This window comes from Galleria mellonella, unplaced genomic scaffold (assembly GCF_026898425.1).
Source record: "Galleria mellonella isolate WM207_F2 unplaced genomic scaffold, CSIRO_AGI_GalMel_v1 utg38, whole genome shotgun sequence".
NCBI classification, from domain to species: domain Eukaryota; kingdom Metazoa; phylum Arthropoda; class Insecta; order Lepidoptera; family Pyralidae; genus Galleria; species Galleria mellonella.
In genome coordinates, this window is record NW_026442090.1 from 9,498,938 (window position 1) to 9,517,927 (window position 18,990).

Here is an 18,990-nt window from a genome sequence, read left to right on the forward strand (position 1 = left end):
TTGCCATTCCTGAGGACTAAATGTTATTCTTCTAACTTGATGTAGTCATGTGCGCACAGTTAAAAAAATTAATAGGTATCTGTATTTTCTAGTTCATGCTTAATTAAAATTAAAAATTTCGTTCGTCGGACTACGGACGGAATCGTTTGACGGACTTTTTTGACTTTGACGGACAAAGACTTCGACGTATAGTACTTTTTGTTTTTAAAATTAATAATATATTATATATATATATATATATATATATATATATATATATATATATATATATATATATATATATATATATATATCAAGAGAAGTTATACTTAGTAGGTATCACATATAATATTCTCCCCTGCCTTTACCAGTCTATGCGATGGAAAGTGGTCGAAGTTTGTCGATCTATTCGAGAATTTTTTTTCAAAATCCCCACAATAAGTTCTGAAATTAGATCGTACATCTTTTTTATTTACAAGTAACGTTATCACGTTTATAATGTGTGTAGGCAAGTAACAATAAAGAAAACATTTGTGTTTATGAATAGATTTATATTTATTGATAGTTGTAATTTTTATATTATATAAAAGACGCTGAGTATCAAACTATCTGATACCTATTAAACACTAGAGATGATGATCTTAAATGCTCAATGTTTTTTAAATAATTCTTTGGTAAGATATTTTTTGGTAAAAGACGTGACTATATGAAGTAGTTAACTTATTTGATGGAGGAAGAAAAAAAACGTAATTTTTTTATATTTTAGAATTTGGTATTAAACACGTGGAATTAAACGGTATTGTTTTGTGAATCTGTTAACATTCCCCAATCCTCTTTTATGAGGTCAGCAGCTTTTTCAGCGATCATCACAATGGCGGCATGAGTGTGAGCAGCAGGAATGCGTGGCATTATAGATCCATCTGCTACTCTTAGACCTTGTACGTCGTTAACAACTAGTCTTGGAGACACCACAGCTGTCGGGTCACCACTTGGACCCATTTTGCATGTACCAACCTGAAATATGCATTTAATTTTGTTAAAATATACCATGCTTACGGCTATAATTCTAGACTGGGTAGATAGAATGAAAAATAGAAATGGATACCGAATATTCACAATCCGTTCCTTATGGCAGTTTATGGGAGAGGTCTACGTTCAGCAGTGGATGGATAGTGGCTGATATGATGATGATGATGGTGATGATAAACCATTAATCATTAAAAATTTTTTATATAAAAATATCAGTATACCAATAACAGTTTTTACATGATCTATTAAATTACACTTTTTATATTTGCAAACATTGTACACTAACGTAGATATATATTTTATTAAACTATCTAACACATCAATTTGTAGTTGGCACTGGAATGCAAATTGTCAGCGGCAATTGTTTGTTAATTGTTAATTTTGTGTGATACAGAACTTGAATATAAAACAAAAAATACTTTTTTTTTTTATTTACAAAATGACCTGATTGTGATATTTTTAAAGCAAAAAATTTAAAAATGTTTGGCTGTTATTATTTATTAAAGAATGCTATGTACATTATATTTTTACTTTACTCTTGCAAATATAATCTAACGACGCTCTTATTTATTAAAAATCCAATAACCTGTTTAGGCTTCGCTACCCGTTGCGCCAAAAATAAGTATCTACCTATACTTGTACATTCATATAATGTTTATGTTGTCTGGGAATGTAGGCATATCGCTAGAATAAAATTAAAAGGTGATTTCTTTTACCTCGTGATCTAATGTAATCGATGTTTGCGAAATAGCACATTCCCAATATTCATTGGAATCGAATTTCAGGTGTTCGCATCCGGGAAATGGAACATCATGTAATCGTGTTCCATAACGTTGGAACGCCTTGGTACCGATCACCTTTTGTGTCTGGGGAAGATATTAGTATTAATTAATTTGTATAATAAATAATACGTGAACTAGGCCTTCATCATCATAAGTAAATTGACGGCCTACCTAATGAAAAGTGGGAGCCATCGTTTCTCTATATAAAGAGTATTATGGGCATTGCAGAATAAATAGTGATGTCCATGATGCCCTTGTTTGCCTAGTTGTGGTCTTGTAACATACTTACATATTACTTCTAATAAAATTTATCCGTTCTTAAAAACATCAAAATTAATAGTTTTGTGTAATTTATGCACAAAAATTACAGTCGAATTGAATACTTTCTCCATTTTTGAAGTCACATTATAATATAACTTACCAATCGAACACCTTCTACCATACGCCGCATATCATTAGGATGTTCTAGATAATTTGGATAGATTTTCGGATGGTCAGAGTGGTTCGCGCTTCTTAACATCAATCTGCCGACACTTTTAGGCTTGATAAGGACTGGATTCATTGCAAATGACCGCTGTCTCGTTAAGAATGGCAGTTTCCCATATACTTGTAAATACCACTTGTCCGTTATTCCTGTAATTTATACATAACATATATATACATATTTATATTTATTATATTATATATAACAATTATATTAGCATGCGCATTAAGTTATGACCGACAGTTTAGTTGATCAGTGTCGGAGACATTTGATTTCTTCCTCTGATAATATATGTGTATCTGATTATGACAGGAATCTATATCAGTTCAATTTACCCTTGCTACTTGCATCTTTTTGCTTTAATTCTTATTAATTTAATGAGAAACGGATGTATTAAAAATGTATTGTTATGATAAGGTATGTTTCTGTTAGTGTAGAGAGATTCTCACACAACCAAGGTATGCAGGTATTGTTAGGTAAGTTTACACATAGTTTACATTTATGCAGCACCTTGTTGTTCTGTAACGATCAATACGGTTAAATACGGAACAAGCTTTGCACTTCGGCATATGAATCCGTGGCCAATATTTTGTATAGCACAACTGTTTCTTGCTGCTTTAAATTGGTATATAGTTGTTTCCGTCGATGTAGTTTTGGGTTTGCTCACGTTGGTTGGAGCAGGTATAATTGAAGATATGAAAAATGAGTCGAAGTTATCGCATCGGCTTTCTTTTGAATGAATTTGGTTTATTATTGGTATTAAGCACATTAGAACGTTCCGCCAGATTTGATCTTATGACTATTGATTTTTATGATATGAGTCATGGCAGTAAAACCACTTTACCCCAACATGTAAAATGTGAAATTTTGTGAAAATATTTATTACTTAATAGTAAATCTAATACGCTTGGCAGGGGAGTTGCCAACCGCAGTTAGGCTTTGGTGATGTTTTAAGAGGGACTATGATGCTCGTCCTCCACCATTAACTTTTTTTAGTCGCCTCTTACGACATCCACAGAAAAGGAAGGGGTGGCCTATTCTATGTCGGGACTACATGGCTAAGTATTATTACCATACAGCTGACTAAGCAAGTACATAGATATTAGAACGTATATATCAATAAAATTAATTTACCTAGTAAAGATCTTAATATTCCCAATAAATCACCAGCCAGGGAGCCGGCGCCCATGACCAACTCTATGTCAGGTCGCGTTTCCACTGGATCATCATAGGCGTACTTGGTGCGTACGAATGCTAGTCCTGCTGCACCTCCTGGCAATGTCAACGGTCCTCGTCCTGCTAGGTACGCAGCCGCCGACACTGGCGAAGCAGCTGTCATCTAATACATTACAGTGATGGCCCAACTGACCTGATTTCATTCTCACCTATCATCCTTATCATTTACTAGTTTCCCGTCAGCGTATACCGATATCGCAGGCGGGGTTACCATTCCAATTTTATCCCACTAAAATGAAGATCTACCGATGATTACTACTTTCTAATAGGTTGTATATTATCAAGCTTTTTTTTTTGTTTTACTAAGGTGGTAGTAAGATAATAAAATTGCCTTTTTTACTATGAAGAAAGGCAATTTTATTATCTTATTGGTTTTTCATATCCATGACTTTTGGAAATAGGTACTCGTAACTATAATTTATTTCTAAAAAAAATGTTGTTTTGGTACCTAAGAAAAATCTAATGAAGTAAATTACTTATGGATGGTGTAATACAATATAAAACATACCAGAGTTTATGTTGGAGCTAAAGAAATACAAGTGTGAAAACCGCTTTTTATTTGGTGCAGTAGATCTTGTGTGATGTCGAAACAAACAGACACTACAAACAGACAGATAAAAATTGTAAAATTTATTGTTTTGGATTTATAGCTTTATATATTTTTTATATATTTTAATATTTCATCTATCATCTACTAGTTTCTAATTACCGTTTTATTATATGTTCATAATTATATTAGATATTTACAGTGTACTTACATCATTTACGCATAAATTAGTTTCGTTGACTATAAAAGCATTTCCGGAGAATGTAACGTGATCTTGCAAATTGTATCCCACAGGAAGGTTTACTAAAGGATTGATTTTAAATTCTTTCAGGTGTTCCTCAGGGCCTACACCAGACAACATCAATAACTGGGCGGAGCCTATAGTACCTGCTGCCAAAATTACCTCCCGGCGAGCTCGTACCTGCCGCCTGTATAATAAAATATGCATATATCATGAACAGATATCAAAAACTTAAATAGATACTTAAACCTAAATAAATTAATAGAAATTTTATAGTGCTAAATGTAATAGGAGATTCGTTTGTGGTTTATTGGAATGTTATAAAATTACCTTTTGTTTCTTTTCTTGAATTCCACTCCGTAGGCGGTTTTAGTCTTTGGTTCTATTAATATTCTCTCTACTGTTGAATATTTAGAAACTTTTAAGTTTTTTCTGAAACGAATAGGCTCCAGAAATGCTTTAGAACTGCTGCATCTTCTACCATTTCTCATTGTCGCTTGTGGTTTAGAAAAACCAATAACATGTTCTCCATTTGGGTCACGCCATTTAAAACCGAGTTCTTCACCGGCTTTCTTAAAAGGGATCTCTAGTGGGGACCTGTATGGGGCGTATTCTATATCTAAGTATCCCCCTTTGCCATGATAAGAGGAATTCATTAGTTGACGTATTCTAATGTTTTCTGATTTCTTAAAATATGGCAGTAAATCTGAATAACTCCACCCTTTATTGCCCATTCGCGCCCAATCGTTGAAATCTTCAGGGTGACCCCGTTGGTAAATTAAAAAGTTTAAAACACTGCTTCCTCCTAGTACTTTTCCTCTAGGTAGAAAACAAACATTATTTCTAAGGTCTTTGCATGCTCTTTTCAAGGGTTCCGATGAATAACCCCAATTCATAGAAGTTGTAGATAGAAAAGAAGCAAAAATTGGCACATCTGAGAAGAAATTTTCATTACCTCCAGCTTCTAAGAGAAGTACATTCCATTTACCTATTTCAGTTAGCCGGTTTGCTAAAACGCAACCAGCTGAACCTGCTCCAACGATAATAAAATCAAATTCTTCCTGATCATACGGTGTATAATCTGGAATAAATCCCTCGTTTGGATTGCGTGGCAATGGTCGAAATAAATCTGTCCAAAAATCAAATAATCGGGATATTTCCAAACCACATGAGCAAGATATGCAGACGCATATCCAAGCAGGCAATAACCATTTCATGTCGAATTCGGTTGTCACTCATTCCTGCAATAAATAAATAAATTGATTAAATAATATTTGTGTTTATTGTAAGTACGTTTCTAAGACTAGATAGGTGCCAAAGATATATCTAGGTATCAAAAGGTTTTAAAGTTTATTGACGGAATATAAAAATATCATCCATTACGATACAATAAGAACACTTACAAATACATGACCATTTCCATTTTATATTTGGCATCGGAATAAAATTTGTGTTTCGCTTTGTTCATCCAAATCACGTAATCTAACCAACATAATGCTTACGTAGGTAGATATCTATAAATAAAAGTGTAATTTTAATTGGTTATTCTAGTGATCAGCGACATTTACATTTTTATGACCCGACCAATAGATATGAAAATTTAAATAGGTACCTATATTAATACAGGTAATATAATTCCTATTTATAAAATTATTAAACTTTTACAGAATATAAGAATTTAATAGATATTAATTGGAATGCACTGCCTATTGATAGCAAACTTTACTTCAAAAAGTCCCTTCGTGAACATTACTTTCAATTTATCACAACAATAAAAAGCCTTAGTCTGTTATATAATTAATTATGATTTATATATTCATATAACACAACTTATATCTAGTTAACAAAGTTACCAATAATTTATTAGTGTAATTAAAACAATTGTCTTTCATTTTTATTTTATAACACATATAATAGGCACTTATCGTGCGTAACCATTCCTGAGGACTATAGTAACATGGTATCTTGTAATTTCACTTGAAATATACGCAAATATTTTAAAGAGTAATATTTAATGAATATCAAAAGTATATAGTTACATTGTAGTAGGTACAGGTCTTTTGTATGTGAGGTAGCAACCTTCAGACCACAATAATTATTTATTATAGTAACATTAAAATGGGTCACCACGTAAAATATTGTATGACAAAACATTGGTTAACAAAATAAATGCTCAATATATTTTTATATATGAATAACCGGATTTACTTATGTGTAATTCAGTCGAGAAGCTGAACTAGTTTCGGAATCATTGAGTCGAACCGGATAGTCCTGAAATTATTGAAATAAATACATTTGCACGCATTCATATTTTCATTAAAAAATAAGCTCATTTATCAAAAAAAAAAAAGTTGTTGATTGGAGATAGAGAGAAGATCAAAAGAGCAGTTGAGAAATGCAGACTATCCGCGCTCAAGGGAAGGCAAGAATAAATGACGAGGAAAGAACTGAAGAGGGCAGAGAGAGAAGATACGAGTACGTTTAAGTTTAATTAAGATACGTATACATTTTCAAAAAACCTTCACGTTCATAATATAGAGATAGCATAGAAACCAGTCATAATAGTTAGTATAGTAACATTACCTTCACAGTGGTTTAGTGTCATAACTACTGGAGTCATTAGCACCTACTCGTAAATACAACGGATGGCAGATATAATCAATGGGTACAACATAGAGTATATTGTAATGTACTTACGTATAATATATATCAACGACACGTTTATCTCCCACGGAGGGAGATAGAAATGGACCTTTTTGGTGGAGTGGTTTAAAGCATGGTGGTAGTTTGAACCCCGTACAGGAAAGCGTTATTTATCAATATCTTTCAATATTTTATGAAAATCCGAAATATGTAACTAGATGTCATTATTCTCTTTTACTGCTCAGGTCCGTTTAGTGGATGTCGTCTTTATTGCGTGGTGTCCAAATAAATAATAATAATTTAACGTTATTTATTCTCCTACTTCTTGCTGGCAATATGACTAATGATGAATGAAAATTACAGAAAATGAAAAAAAAAGTAGATTACAAATAATAAAATATAATATATACATAATAAAATAATAATAATAATATATAAAACATGGCTCAGTTTTTAGAAAATATAAATCCACATTTTTATATGGTATCTAGCATAGTACATATACTCGTAATTAGGTAATTAATTGTCTACAAAAATTTCACACCCATTTAATAAACTTGTTATTGAAATTATAAAGTCATATCGACTATATAATAATATTCAAAATACTTGCATATTGTTCGACTGTCAATTCCAATGTTTATTAAAGTAAAAACATTTTATATTTATTCGTGATATGAATAAATATAATGAAATTCCATTAAGAAGTCATAACACAAACAGTGCAAGTTATATATGATTAGTGCCTGAAAACTCAATTTATAAAAAGAGGAAATCTTGATCGTCAGAAATTAGATATTTAATAATATCTACATCTTCATTAGTATATCTATTTCTACAGTTATCTATATCTAGATCTAGATAACTATATCAAGGATTAATTACCTATGTTTAGAAGAGAGATTTCAGAAATTAAGGTTTTTAGGATTTTAATTAAAATGGCGAATGATGAATTTTTTTATTGTCTCTATATGGTGGTTAATTTAGAAAAAAATATTATTTCTTGATAAAGATGTAAAAGAATGCGGATGGCCAATTTTTAATTTTAAAATTTTAGTTCAATGAATTAAAATAAAACTAAATGATCGACCTAGTAGTTTGTAACAGAACTGAACTAGTTCGGAGTATCTACTCCATAAAATGACAGAGCAAGTACGGGCTTTAATTAAATAAGCACAAAAATAGTATGTAGGATTAAAATAAAACTTATAACTGGTTGCATTATGGCAAAAACATGTTAGGAATTTTGCAACCGATGTCATGTCTGTACGAAAGCGAGAGAATCATTATTCGAGCTGGAATGTCTGATGTACATTACATACGATGCACGGCATTACGTAAATACCTACCCTACCTGTCCTACCGGCTGCATTGGATAGGCATTTTCGTACCTTGTTGCGTTAACTATTTATCAGTATAACTAGTTAAAAATATTTAGGATTGACGTCAATGTTATTGTGATACAGTCGTATATTCTCTGTATGTAGTAAGTTCTCTTGTTGTAATAAGTTGTTTTTTAATATTATTAAAAGTTCGTAGTTCACCTAGACTACTGTAGGTACTGCGTATATTTTGTAACATTCCCACATATTTGTAATTGAACTAGTTTCACAAAAACGCTGTTGCAAAGCAAAAACTTGGTTTTTTATGTAACATGGAACGGTAAACTACTGAAGTACAAAGTCCTATATGAATACTTCTTTTTAAAAAGTTGACAGTCCATCTGATAGAAAATGACAACTGTTACCTATAGGGAAGAACAAGACAAAACAAAGAATGCATTCAATTAGAATTAAAAATATTTTCTAGAAGAAATTTTTGACTTTGAGACCTATTGAGGTTGATTCTGAGGTATCATTACTTAAACATATCTCTAAAACTAAAAGTATAACTTGACAGTTTAGCAAAACTATTATGGTAGACCATAGAAAACTGATCATGCAATTTTACTAAAAATTTGGTTTTTACTATTCCTTAGAATACTCATAGCGTTATTATAAATTATGAAATTTTATTAAAATTTTATTCTTAGGGATAGAGAATACCTCTTTAAAATTAAACCCTCAAAAATACTTCTAATCAGAATACGCAGCATTTAGTAAATACCAGAATGCAAAATAATTTGATGATACATAAATAAATTTATCAATAATGTAACCTTACTTGTGTGAATGTATTTATTTATTTCTTTGTTGTACCAACACCGTAAAAATATATAATGACAATTAGAAAATTCAATTGAAATACAGTAGCATAAAGTACAGATTAAAATATGTACATAAAGGTATAAAAGGCGGTCTTATCGCTAAAGCAATCTCTAACAGACAACCTTTGTGTACTAAATAGTGACAAATTAAAAAGCTTAAAACATTGCTACGGAACCCTAATAATACATATCCGACACGCTCCATTTGTGAGGCACGTACATAGCATAAATAAGTAAAATGGGTTCAAATTGGATGTTTTTTATTTTGTTGGTTGTGATTAATTTATGGCTCTCCATCAATTGTCATGAACATTAAATATATGCGTTTGTTATTGTTAAGTGTTTTACATTTTTACAAGGTTCTGATGAATTCCTTCATGTAAGAATTCAATCAATCAATTTTTAATTTAGAATTGGAATTTTATGTTTTGAAAATCATACAAGATATATTTGAGTATTACAGATATAGTTATATATGCAGAGATACTAACTTATCATTTTAAAATAAGTATATTTAATTTGAATAATGCTTTACAAGTAAAGTGATGTGCATTAATAACTTGTTGCCAAGTTATGTATGAGTTACTTGGAAATGGCTAATCAGAATTCATAAGATTAACAGATATCTTACATTGTAAGATATTATAGGCTAATGCATAAAAACTACAAAATATTTGTCATTATGTAAGACAAGGGGGTTGAAATGACATACGAAATAAATCTTCGAACGTAATTTTAGATAATTTTCTACCAAAATCCCAAAAATTTGGGTTGAAATTAGCCGTAACCGAAATTTTGGTTTGATATTAAATATAACGTCTAGTTTAGATAGATATGTGAGTGTGATATTTATGGTAGGTATACGATTTTACATTCTTTTTAATTTGAATTCGAGGCAGTTAAATAGGTACCTTATATTTTTATCAACATAAATTTTAAGTGGATTATTGTTTGAAAATTTGAATTTAGGGTTTTTTTTGCATATTAAAGAAAGTATATGAAATGATGAAAAAATAATAAATCTATTTAATAATTTTTGTATTCGTTCACATTCGAAATATCTGTTTTCAAGAATGCCCAAATGCTTGTGATAATAACAAGTGCTAGACTCACATCAGTTGGTTACAGATGAGAATAATAATTATATAATATACATTTAGAATAATAAATTATTGTGAGTTATATTGAGTTACGGAGATCCCGTAGTTTTATTGCGTGATAGAATCCGAAATGAGGATATTCGTAGAAGAACCAAAGTAAATGATATTACCTGAAGAATAAGCAAGCTGAAGTATTACGGATTAGTTACATAGCTCAAAGAACTGATAAATAATGTGGAAGAAAGTTTTCGAGTGGTAACAGGTACACTCAACGTAAGACGACACCCACTAGAGGGTCAATGGACGCAGGTGGCTCAAGACTGTTCCTTATTGCTGTCTTTATGGTGAAGGCCTGTGTGTAACATTGGACAACGATTTAAATGATGATGATGATGTTGAGTTATAATTTGTATATCAGCTCTACTCATGTGCTTATATCTTCGTGTTTAAGCGACTAACCTTGATAGGAACACTTTTTATTATTATTGAAAGACAGGCTTTTTCAGACAGAAAAACCTGTGACGCTCCGACCTTTACATGATTTTTGTGCTCGCTCTTTTTTAAAGTTCGCTGTTAATTCCTATCAATGATAGATGTTTCAAGATGTTTTTGGTAGCGACGTTTTTTATTTCCTCAGGATATAGAGTGTGTTTTCTAAAGGAGATAAATCGTTTATGTATAAGTGGGCTACAACCACATATTATATGCTGTAGCGTTTTTTCCTCATTGTAACAAAATCTGCAAACACTTAGGCATAAGCCTAGTTGGGCCATTTGGTTGTTTAGTTTGCAATATCCAGTGAGAGCCCTTGTTAATGCACACATATTATTATTTGTTAAAAAAATTAATTTCTTAGTGTAATCTTCATAAAACCCCTTAATCAGGGCTATTGTGTGGTTTAATCCTGGAAACAGGAGCCAGCTAATATTGTTGTTTCTAAGCTTTGAAGTTTGAGCTGTCTGAGTTTTTAGGCTTCGGCCACAACACCTATTGCCCCTTCCTTCGCTAATTGGTCAAGTATTTCCATGAATATTTGAGTGACCAGAGATCCATCGCAAAATAATGTTAGTTCTGATACCCAAGTAATTTAATAATATTATGCAATTGTTTTGATTTACTGATAATTTGTTTTCATTACACCATTTTATTAGGATATTAAGAGCTCTTTGGATATGTTCTGATATGGTAACTGCACAGAAACCTCTGACCATAATTACAAGGTCAGTTATTTATTTAAGGACAACCAACAAGTTATCTGCATAATCTTGCACTTCTATGTGATCATCAGTTATTCGTTCCAAGAGTTAATCTACTCTCAGAAGCCACAGAAGAAGTGATAAGAGACCTCCTTGTCGGCATCCTCTAGGAGTATAAATTTCATGTGATATTGATAAAAAAATTTATTATTTAATAGGAACCCTTTTTCATCAGCACGTCTGCTTAGTTTGGAAATAATTGACAAACCCCTAATATGAATTCTTAAAAAATTATAACAAAAAACCTGTGGTACCTTCTTATAGTATTGATATATTGTGTAATAAATAATTTGTAATATTGTGTAACAAAAACTGGCTTCAGTTTTGGTAAAACAAGTAATTTTACTTTACAAATTAAATACTAAACAGACTTTGATAAAATTCCTATGGGAGATATTCATTCAGGTAAAAAAATCCAAATCGGTTTATAATTGACGGAGTTACGAGGTAAAAAATATAAAAGAAATACAACCAAGTTAAGAACCTCCTTCTTTTTGAAGTCGGCTGAAAAGATGACAGTTTGTATGATAAAAGTTACCAGATATTATAATTGTTAAGAATTTTAGGGTGACATTCTATTTAGGCGTTACAGATCTAAGCTAGGTTCGTAATACAGGTCAGCATGATGACTTTTGTTTATAAGAATTGAATAAAAAACCAAAGTAGTTTCATAAACACAAATAATAAATAGGTAGATACTATAATAAAATAGGGTAACTGTCAAATTAAATGCAAAACTATATCGATATTACTGCTAATAACAAGATTGTTGACAAATTAAAAAATGAGCCGTGAGATTTTGCTAAAATATTTAGTTAACGATTTATCCGCATTTGTTAATTATCCGAACTAGGCGTTTAGCATTCTGTAGGTAATTTATGTTACATTCACTGTCTAGTCATAAAGAAAGGTCATTGGTATTTCACAAGAAGCGATAGCCAGTTTGTATGATCATAGAATCTTCCCAAAGGTTGGCTGATAGTCAGCCAATAACGTCTAGTCGGGATTTAAATAAATATTAGCTACCTGTACACTGCATTGTTTTGAGTAGACATTGCTGGGGGAAAAGGGATTGTTAGTATTGGGATCTAGCAGTATTACTAACAGTAGTCATTACTAACAATATACTCTATCAGGTTGACCTACACGCGGGTCCCCCTGGAAACCATCTTGATTAATTCTTTATATATTTGTCACTATAGGCCAACTAACTTGCTTTCATTCTCATCTATAATTTCTCACTGGTGACCTGCTAGTATATGCCGATAAAGCAGGCAGGGTTTAGTGAAAAAATACGAGACATGTCTTATAAAAATCTGACATTAAACAAACTTAACAATTATACATTGTTCTAAAAAACCTCAGTGTCCACAGCCAGTATTAAAACTCCAACAACATTGTCATCAATAAAATATCTATAAAATGCTTATCGATATAATCTGAAGATTTGTATTATCATCATCATCATATCAGCCTTTACCTGTCCACTGTTGAACATAAGCCTCCCTTTATAATTGGGGGGTTTGCAGTAGTTGCCAGGCTTTGATGATTTGGCAACCGCAATCAGGCTTTAGAGATGTTTTAAGAGCTGACCGTTGCTGCCTATCCTTCGCCCTCCCATAGTCGGCTCCATGTGCCAGAACCATACGGCCACGGGATTTTTAGTATACGTATATTTTTCATTAATTCAATTACTTATCAAAGCAGGTAATTAGGTACTATTTTATTTAAGAGTCCGCTCTGCTATTTCATTAATAAAGTTGCAAAATGAATATATGTAATCATTTAGAAGTATGAACACAATAAAATAAATAAATTTGAAGGTGATGTGGTGATTAAGGTGACTATATATAATATATTTATGTCAAAATATTGATATCGAAAGGTTTAATAAAAAATTGCTACTAAATATTGCAAAATAAGAAAAAAAAAAAAACTGATTGAATAGATGCTATACAAACGTTCTTTGGTTCAAAATGACGCGAATTGTTATTCATTTGTTTTCGCGTCATACAATTTTTCCTTAACAATTACTTTCCTCAATATATAATTGATATTTATGTACGAGTAATTATGAAAAAATATATATTCCTCGTTATACCAATAGTTATACACAAAAAATATAGGTAAAGTAAAATAAGAACCTCCTTTGGTTGCATAAAAACTCAGGAGAAGGATGCAAGCGAAAGATACGAGCTCTTGCATTAAAAAACAAGAACAAAATTTTTGCCGGAATACAATAAGAATGAAAGCCTCTTTCAGGCAATTTATACACTATCCGGTTTCAAAGTTGTTTCTAGGACAACGTTTTCTTTTAGTTAAAATGATATAGGAGTGAAATTTATATTTCTACTAGAAATACAATTGACAGTACAACGATTGAATTTGTAGAAGACCGGTTTCCTTATCGAATAATGAAAGGAGAGGAATGATGTCCGATGACTTTTGGAAGATAATATTATAGGTACAAATTAATTGCTTTAAACTAAGCCTCAAATAAGATTTTCCGACAGTTATATCCTACATACATACATACATAATACGCCTGTCTCCCATTAGGGTAGGCAGAAACAATTCTCGATTCAAACAAACCTCTTTCGCTTCTTCCACATTCATCAATCTTTTCATACACGCTCGTCGGTTACAGGTACTTTTAATTTATATCCTATTTTATTAATAATAGTTCTATTCAATATTAATCAACACAAATGTAAAAGTTTGTATGGATAAATGGTTGGATATTTATTTACTTTTTCGAACAAAAATTACTGAACGGATTTGTACGAAATTTGATACACAGGTAGGTTACACCGCAAGGTTACATCCTAATTTTAATCTAAGATCCTTACTTACCATATGTGATGGGATATGCACTGATTTAGTTAGGTAAAGCCATTAGGTACAACTAGGTTTTAAATAAGAAACTTGTTATTACTTACAAGCTAGAGGTCAATGAATTTCTTTTTATAATATAGCCAATTAAATAATGGTTTTTTAACTACATCCATAACGAATTAAGCACCAAGATTAATATGGTATTTTGCGTAGTATTTATTGCTCAATTTATATGTCGGGTTTGTTTAGCATCTATTAAAATTTTATATTGATTTATGTATATGATGTATTTTGATGGGAATTATTGCTGTAATATTAACACAAACAAACATCATCTTTGGTATGTCTAAAAATATGTATAAAACTATTACTTTATATTATAACTAATATATGTATGTATAAACGCCTCAGTACAAGAATTATAGATGTGCAATATTCGATGTATGTATGTTGGTATATACATGAAACTTTACTAGATACTATGCACTCGTAGCTTGAATGTCACCGCTTACCATAAGGTGGAACGTATGCTTGCTTGTCACCTCAGTATAAAAAAACACAACTACTTAACAAAGTCTCAATTCTTTTAAGATTAAATTACGATCCCTTTTATTGGAGAAATGTTACTACTCCGTACGTGACTTCTGTACTGTTGAATAATGTAAATAATTAAAAATGAATTTGACATATATATATATATAATATTCCTATGAAGTTGTTGTTTATTGCAAAATGTATTTATTATAATTTATTGTTATTATTATAGTTATTGGATGGTTGTAATATTCAAGTTAATGTAATGATTTTTGTATGTTTATCCCTTATTTCAGATACAATGTACTTTGTTTTTTTCATAAATGACTAATGACTAAAAAAATTGAGTTGAATATCTAGTTGTTATGGTAGTTTACAAAATAGTTAAATTTGTTGAAAAAAAAAATTAAAATATTTTTTTCATAATTATTTACAAGGGGGTGTTGTATGATCTATGTATACATGTTACGTAATTTATCTGTTTATATTGAGGACAATTAACACTACTCAACCATCTCATCAAAGCGGATAGGGCAGGTACTTTACTACTAGGTCTCGTTACAGGAAGACAAGTAATTTTAACAGGATTACAGCTGGTCGTGCCGTCAACACTGTCGGTAGCCTTTTTTTTCGTCGTCTGACAAGGGAGATGCTCGGAACCGACAAGACTTTAAAAAATCGCGCCTTTGTTTTTCGTCGTAAGGAGACAGTCAAAAAGGATCATAATAACAAAATTGCTACATAATTGATATACTTTTACAAAGGAATGTATATCGAATAATATAAAAGTAAGAAATAAAGATACGATATTTTAAACATACGTATACATATAATTGTATAAAAAAGTAACCTAAACTATCTATAAAAACATAAGTCGGTATGTCATAAAAATAAGATACACAAATACCAAAGAAAAGTTTGGTATTTGCATATTTTATCTTCATAAAAGAACATGTCATGTTCCAGGGATGATCAAAGATCGACGCGGGTTCATATATATGGTAAAAACATTGGAGATTTCCCGCAATACCCGATATTGTAACACTGAGCAATAAAACAAAAATGTGAACGCTGCTACAGGGTAACGTAACAATGTCAGAGGATTTATCTATTACATTGTATCTATTGAATTGTAAGGATATTGATTATACGGTTGGTTATAATAATTATACTTAATTAGGTAATTTAAATTAATAAATGTTTTTACGAACAATTTGTGTAATAGAAATGCAGATCAAAACGCTATACTGAAATTATTATCAACATATCTTTTATTCTAAGATCGGTGTTACATGATCTGAAATTAATATTTTTTTTATTAATAATATAAATTCATACAGTAGGTATTATATATAATATTGCAATATTTTAGAGCTCCATAGCAAAGATGTAAAGCTACTTGATATTTTTATGAATGTTTCAGTCGTGATGTAATTAAGATATCATATGATTTTTCTTTACATACGATTTCGATACGTAATAATGTGATTACATCAGTGTAAATCTTTATTAGTATTATAAATGTAAAAGTAAATTTGTTTGTTTGTTTGTTACCATATAACGTCTTAATGCCTTAATCAACCACAATAAAATTTGGTATATGTACCATATTGGATAGAGAAGGATATAGGTTACTTTTTTATTCTGGTCAGTAAAAATATCCTAGTTACATGGACGAAGTTGGGTATAAGCTAGTAAATAAATAAAATACATCTACAAACATCCAAAAAAATTTTTTTTTGTTTACTTGTAGTTGATTATTATTATTTAGATTAACAAAAAGCCGGCTTCTAATTCAAAGCTCCTAAAAATTTATTCAAAATACGTTCAAGCTTACGTGCATAGAAAGAAATGGATTACTAGAAGAAAAGACAAATGCTACGGATATATTATTGAAGCAAGTCTAAAAATAGGCACATTAGGAATTTGCGATAAGTAAAAAAGTGTTGTGTGTAAAGTGTGTAAATAGTGTTAACAAAATAGAATATATAATATTTTTAAAAAGGATGGTAAATTATAATTATTTTATTTTGCATTGATTTAAATTAAATATACACGTTTAAAGCTAATTTTTTATTTTTATACAAATAATTAATGGTAGTGAAATTACAGCGTCTCCATAAACTTTAATACTGTATTTTTCAGGAATAGCAACGCATGAGGATAATGGGCATTACAGTGTATTATTAGATGTCTGTGGAGTTATTTATGTATATAGACGACGGTTACCACTTCCAATCAGGTGGGCCGTAAGCTTATTTGCTATTGTAAGTTTATAAAAAAATATGTACGCGAAATTTAATGACTATCGAAATTTTTATTTATGATTTAGGTATGGTTTTGAAATAAATTATATAATATAGCTAAAATTTTAAATAATCAATAGATACCTTCAAGAGCAACAATCAAATTGAAAATACTTTAGGGTCACTCAATTTTCACATTCCATTGTTTAATCACTGCACTCATATCATATTTAGGTAAATTATAATTGAATCGTATACACTTAATTACATGAAATCACGGAGCCGTTTCCAGTTCAAGTCATGAGGCACGCACTAAAGTTTATATCAAATTGGACGCGAGCGCGGGCCACCGCACGCAATATAAAGCCGGTCCGAGACATCGATTGACCTTGTCATTATAGAGTTAGTATGCAATATTAGGGCAGTATTATCTATTTTCCGATAACCAACTATTGTATTTCACATAGATACATGGAGTATGAGTGTTGCTCACTATGGAGTTAGGGCGGATACTAAATCGTTTAATGTAGAGACTAGACATTTACTTATGCACATTTCGTTGGTACTTCGCCTAAGATTAGTATCTCGTATTGGAACAGTTCTCACCATACATTCCCACCATACTGAGTTACTCTTTACTTTGTGTATATTTAAATCTAGAGTTACTTATGAACTATAAATGAATTAAAATTATATAAATAAAGTATTTTATTTATGTAAGAAATGAAAAATGTTAATTACGGAAAATGCCATTTGGCATTATACGAACCAGTATCTTACAATATCAGTAATTATGGATTGCAAAATGATAATTGTAATAACCTACTTATTTTCTCATAAAACAGGATAAATCTCGACAATTTCTTCAGTGCAGGTTTTGTGTCGGTATGTTTCATATATATCTACTAAAAATTAAACTTTTAACTTCATGATCGAAAAACTGGTATTACGAACATTACCTTAATGATTGAATACATGTTTTTTAAAATGTATTTTAAGAATGTATTATACTTAATTGTATTTTCATTAAAAGATATTATTTGTATTTTTTGTGTTTAATTCAAAATTTTAAACTCGAAATAACGCAGTTTCTAAAAGGAAGTTTTTCTATATATCTTTTGTGCGTATTTTACACTAATTGTATAAATGTTGTCAATTCTGAAGTGAATTTGATAGTTCTTTTAAACTTGATAGGATCATAAAATTATATATTATACTAACACGAGAGTAATTGTAAGTAAGTTCTATATAATTTTGTGATGATCGAACTGTCCTTTTATTTACTGAGTAAAAACCTGTTTGTTGCCAAGCAAAATTTGTCTGCTGAAGATTCGATTCTGCGTTCCAAACTCAAACATTTTAAATCTAATCTGGTATGTACAAAACATCTCGTCGTTCATCGGTGCGTTTTATTTGTTTTCTAATAATAGTTGTGAGATTACTAGTCAATATTATTTTTTGCGAAGTAAGTACTACATTGAATGAACCTATACTGATATTATAAGAAGAAAACATTTCATTGTTTTTTTTTTTGTAATAGAGAAACTTAAAAACTACTTAAAGGATTTAAAAAATCTTTTCATTTACAGACATTTCCAAAATTCTATCTACCCGTTCGAAGCCGGGTTGGATTGGATTGGATTATAAAATGAGACACATCGTGAGTTTTATTCTAGTTCTATTGTATCATTTATAAACAGGTTTTACTAATAGATTAGATTTAAAAGATTCACATTTCTCTGTAGAAATTCCATATAATAGGTATAATACATTTACTTTTACGTAAAAAGGGTACTTAAACAATTAACAACTTGGTCTCGTGATTGGGATATGTTGATTTCTCGGAATAAAAAGTACGTCCTACTCCATTCT

The 18,990-nt window shown here is 30.6% G+C and overlaps 1 protein-coding gene across 2 annotated transcripts; it reads right to left on the reverse strand.

Moving 5' to 3' along the window:
• Positions 1-503: 503 nt before the first annotated feature.
• LOC113522768 (glucose dehydrogenase [FAD, quinone]) lies at positions 504-17,460 on the reverse strand. Of its 2 annotated transcripts, XM_026908578.3 has the most exons (8): positions 17,263-17,460; positions 5,702-5,812; positions 4,629-5,539; positions 4,269-4,485; positions 3,409-3,613; positions 2,212-2,423; positions 1,725-1,874; positions 504-993 (listed from the first exon to the last, which is right to left on the reverse strand). In XM_026908578.3, exons 3-8 carry the CDS (start codon positions 5,513-5,515, stop codon positions 769-771), a joined length of 1,896 nt encoding a protein of 631 aa, XP_026764379.2. In that variant the 5' UTR covers positions 5,516-5,539; positions 5,702-5,812; positions 17,263-17,460; the 3' UTR covers positions 504-768. The 2 variants fall into 2 exon arrangements, with proteins under 2 accessions (XP_026764379.2, XP_026764378.2); XM_026908577.3 differs by lacking the exon at positions 5,702-5,812.
• Between the last annotated feature and the right edge of the window lie 1,530 nt (positions 17,461-18,990).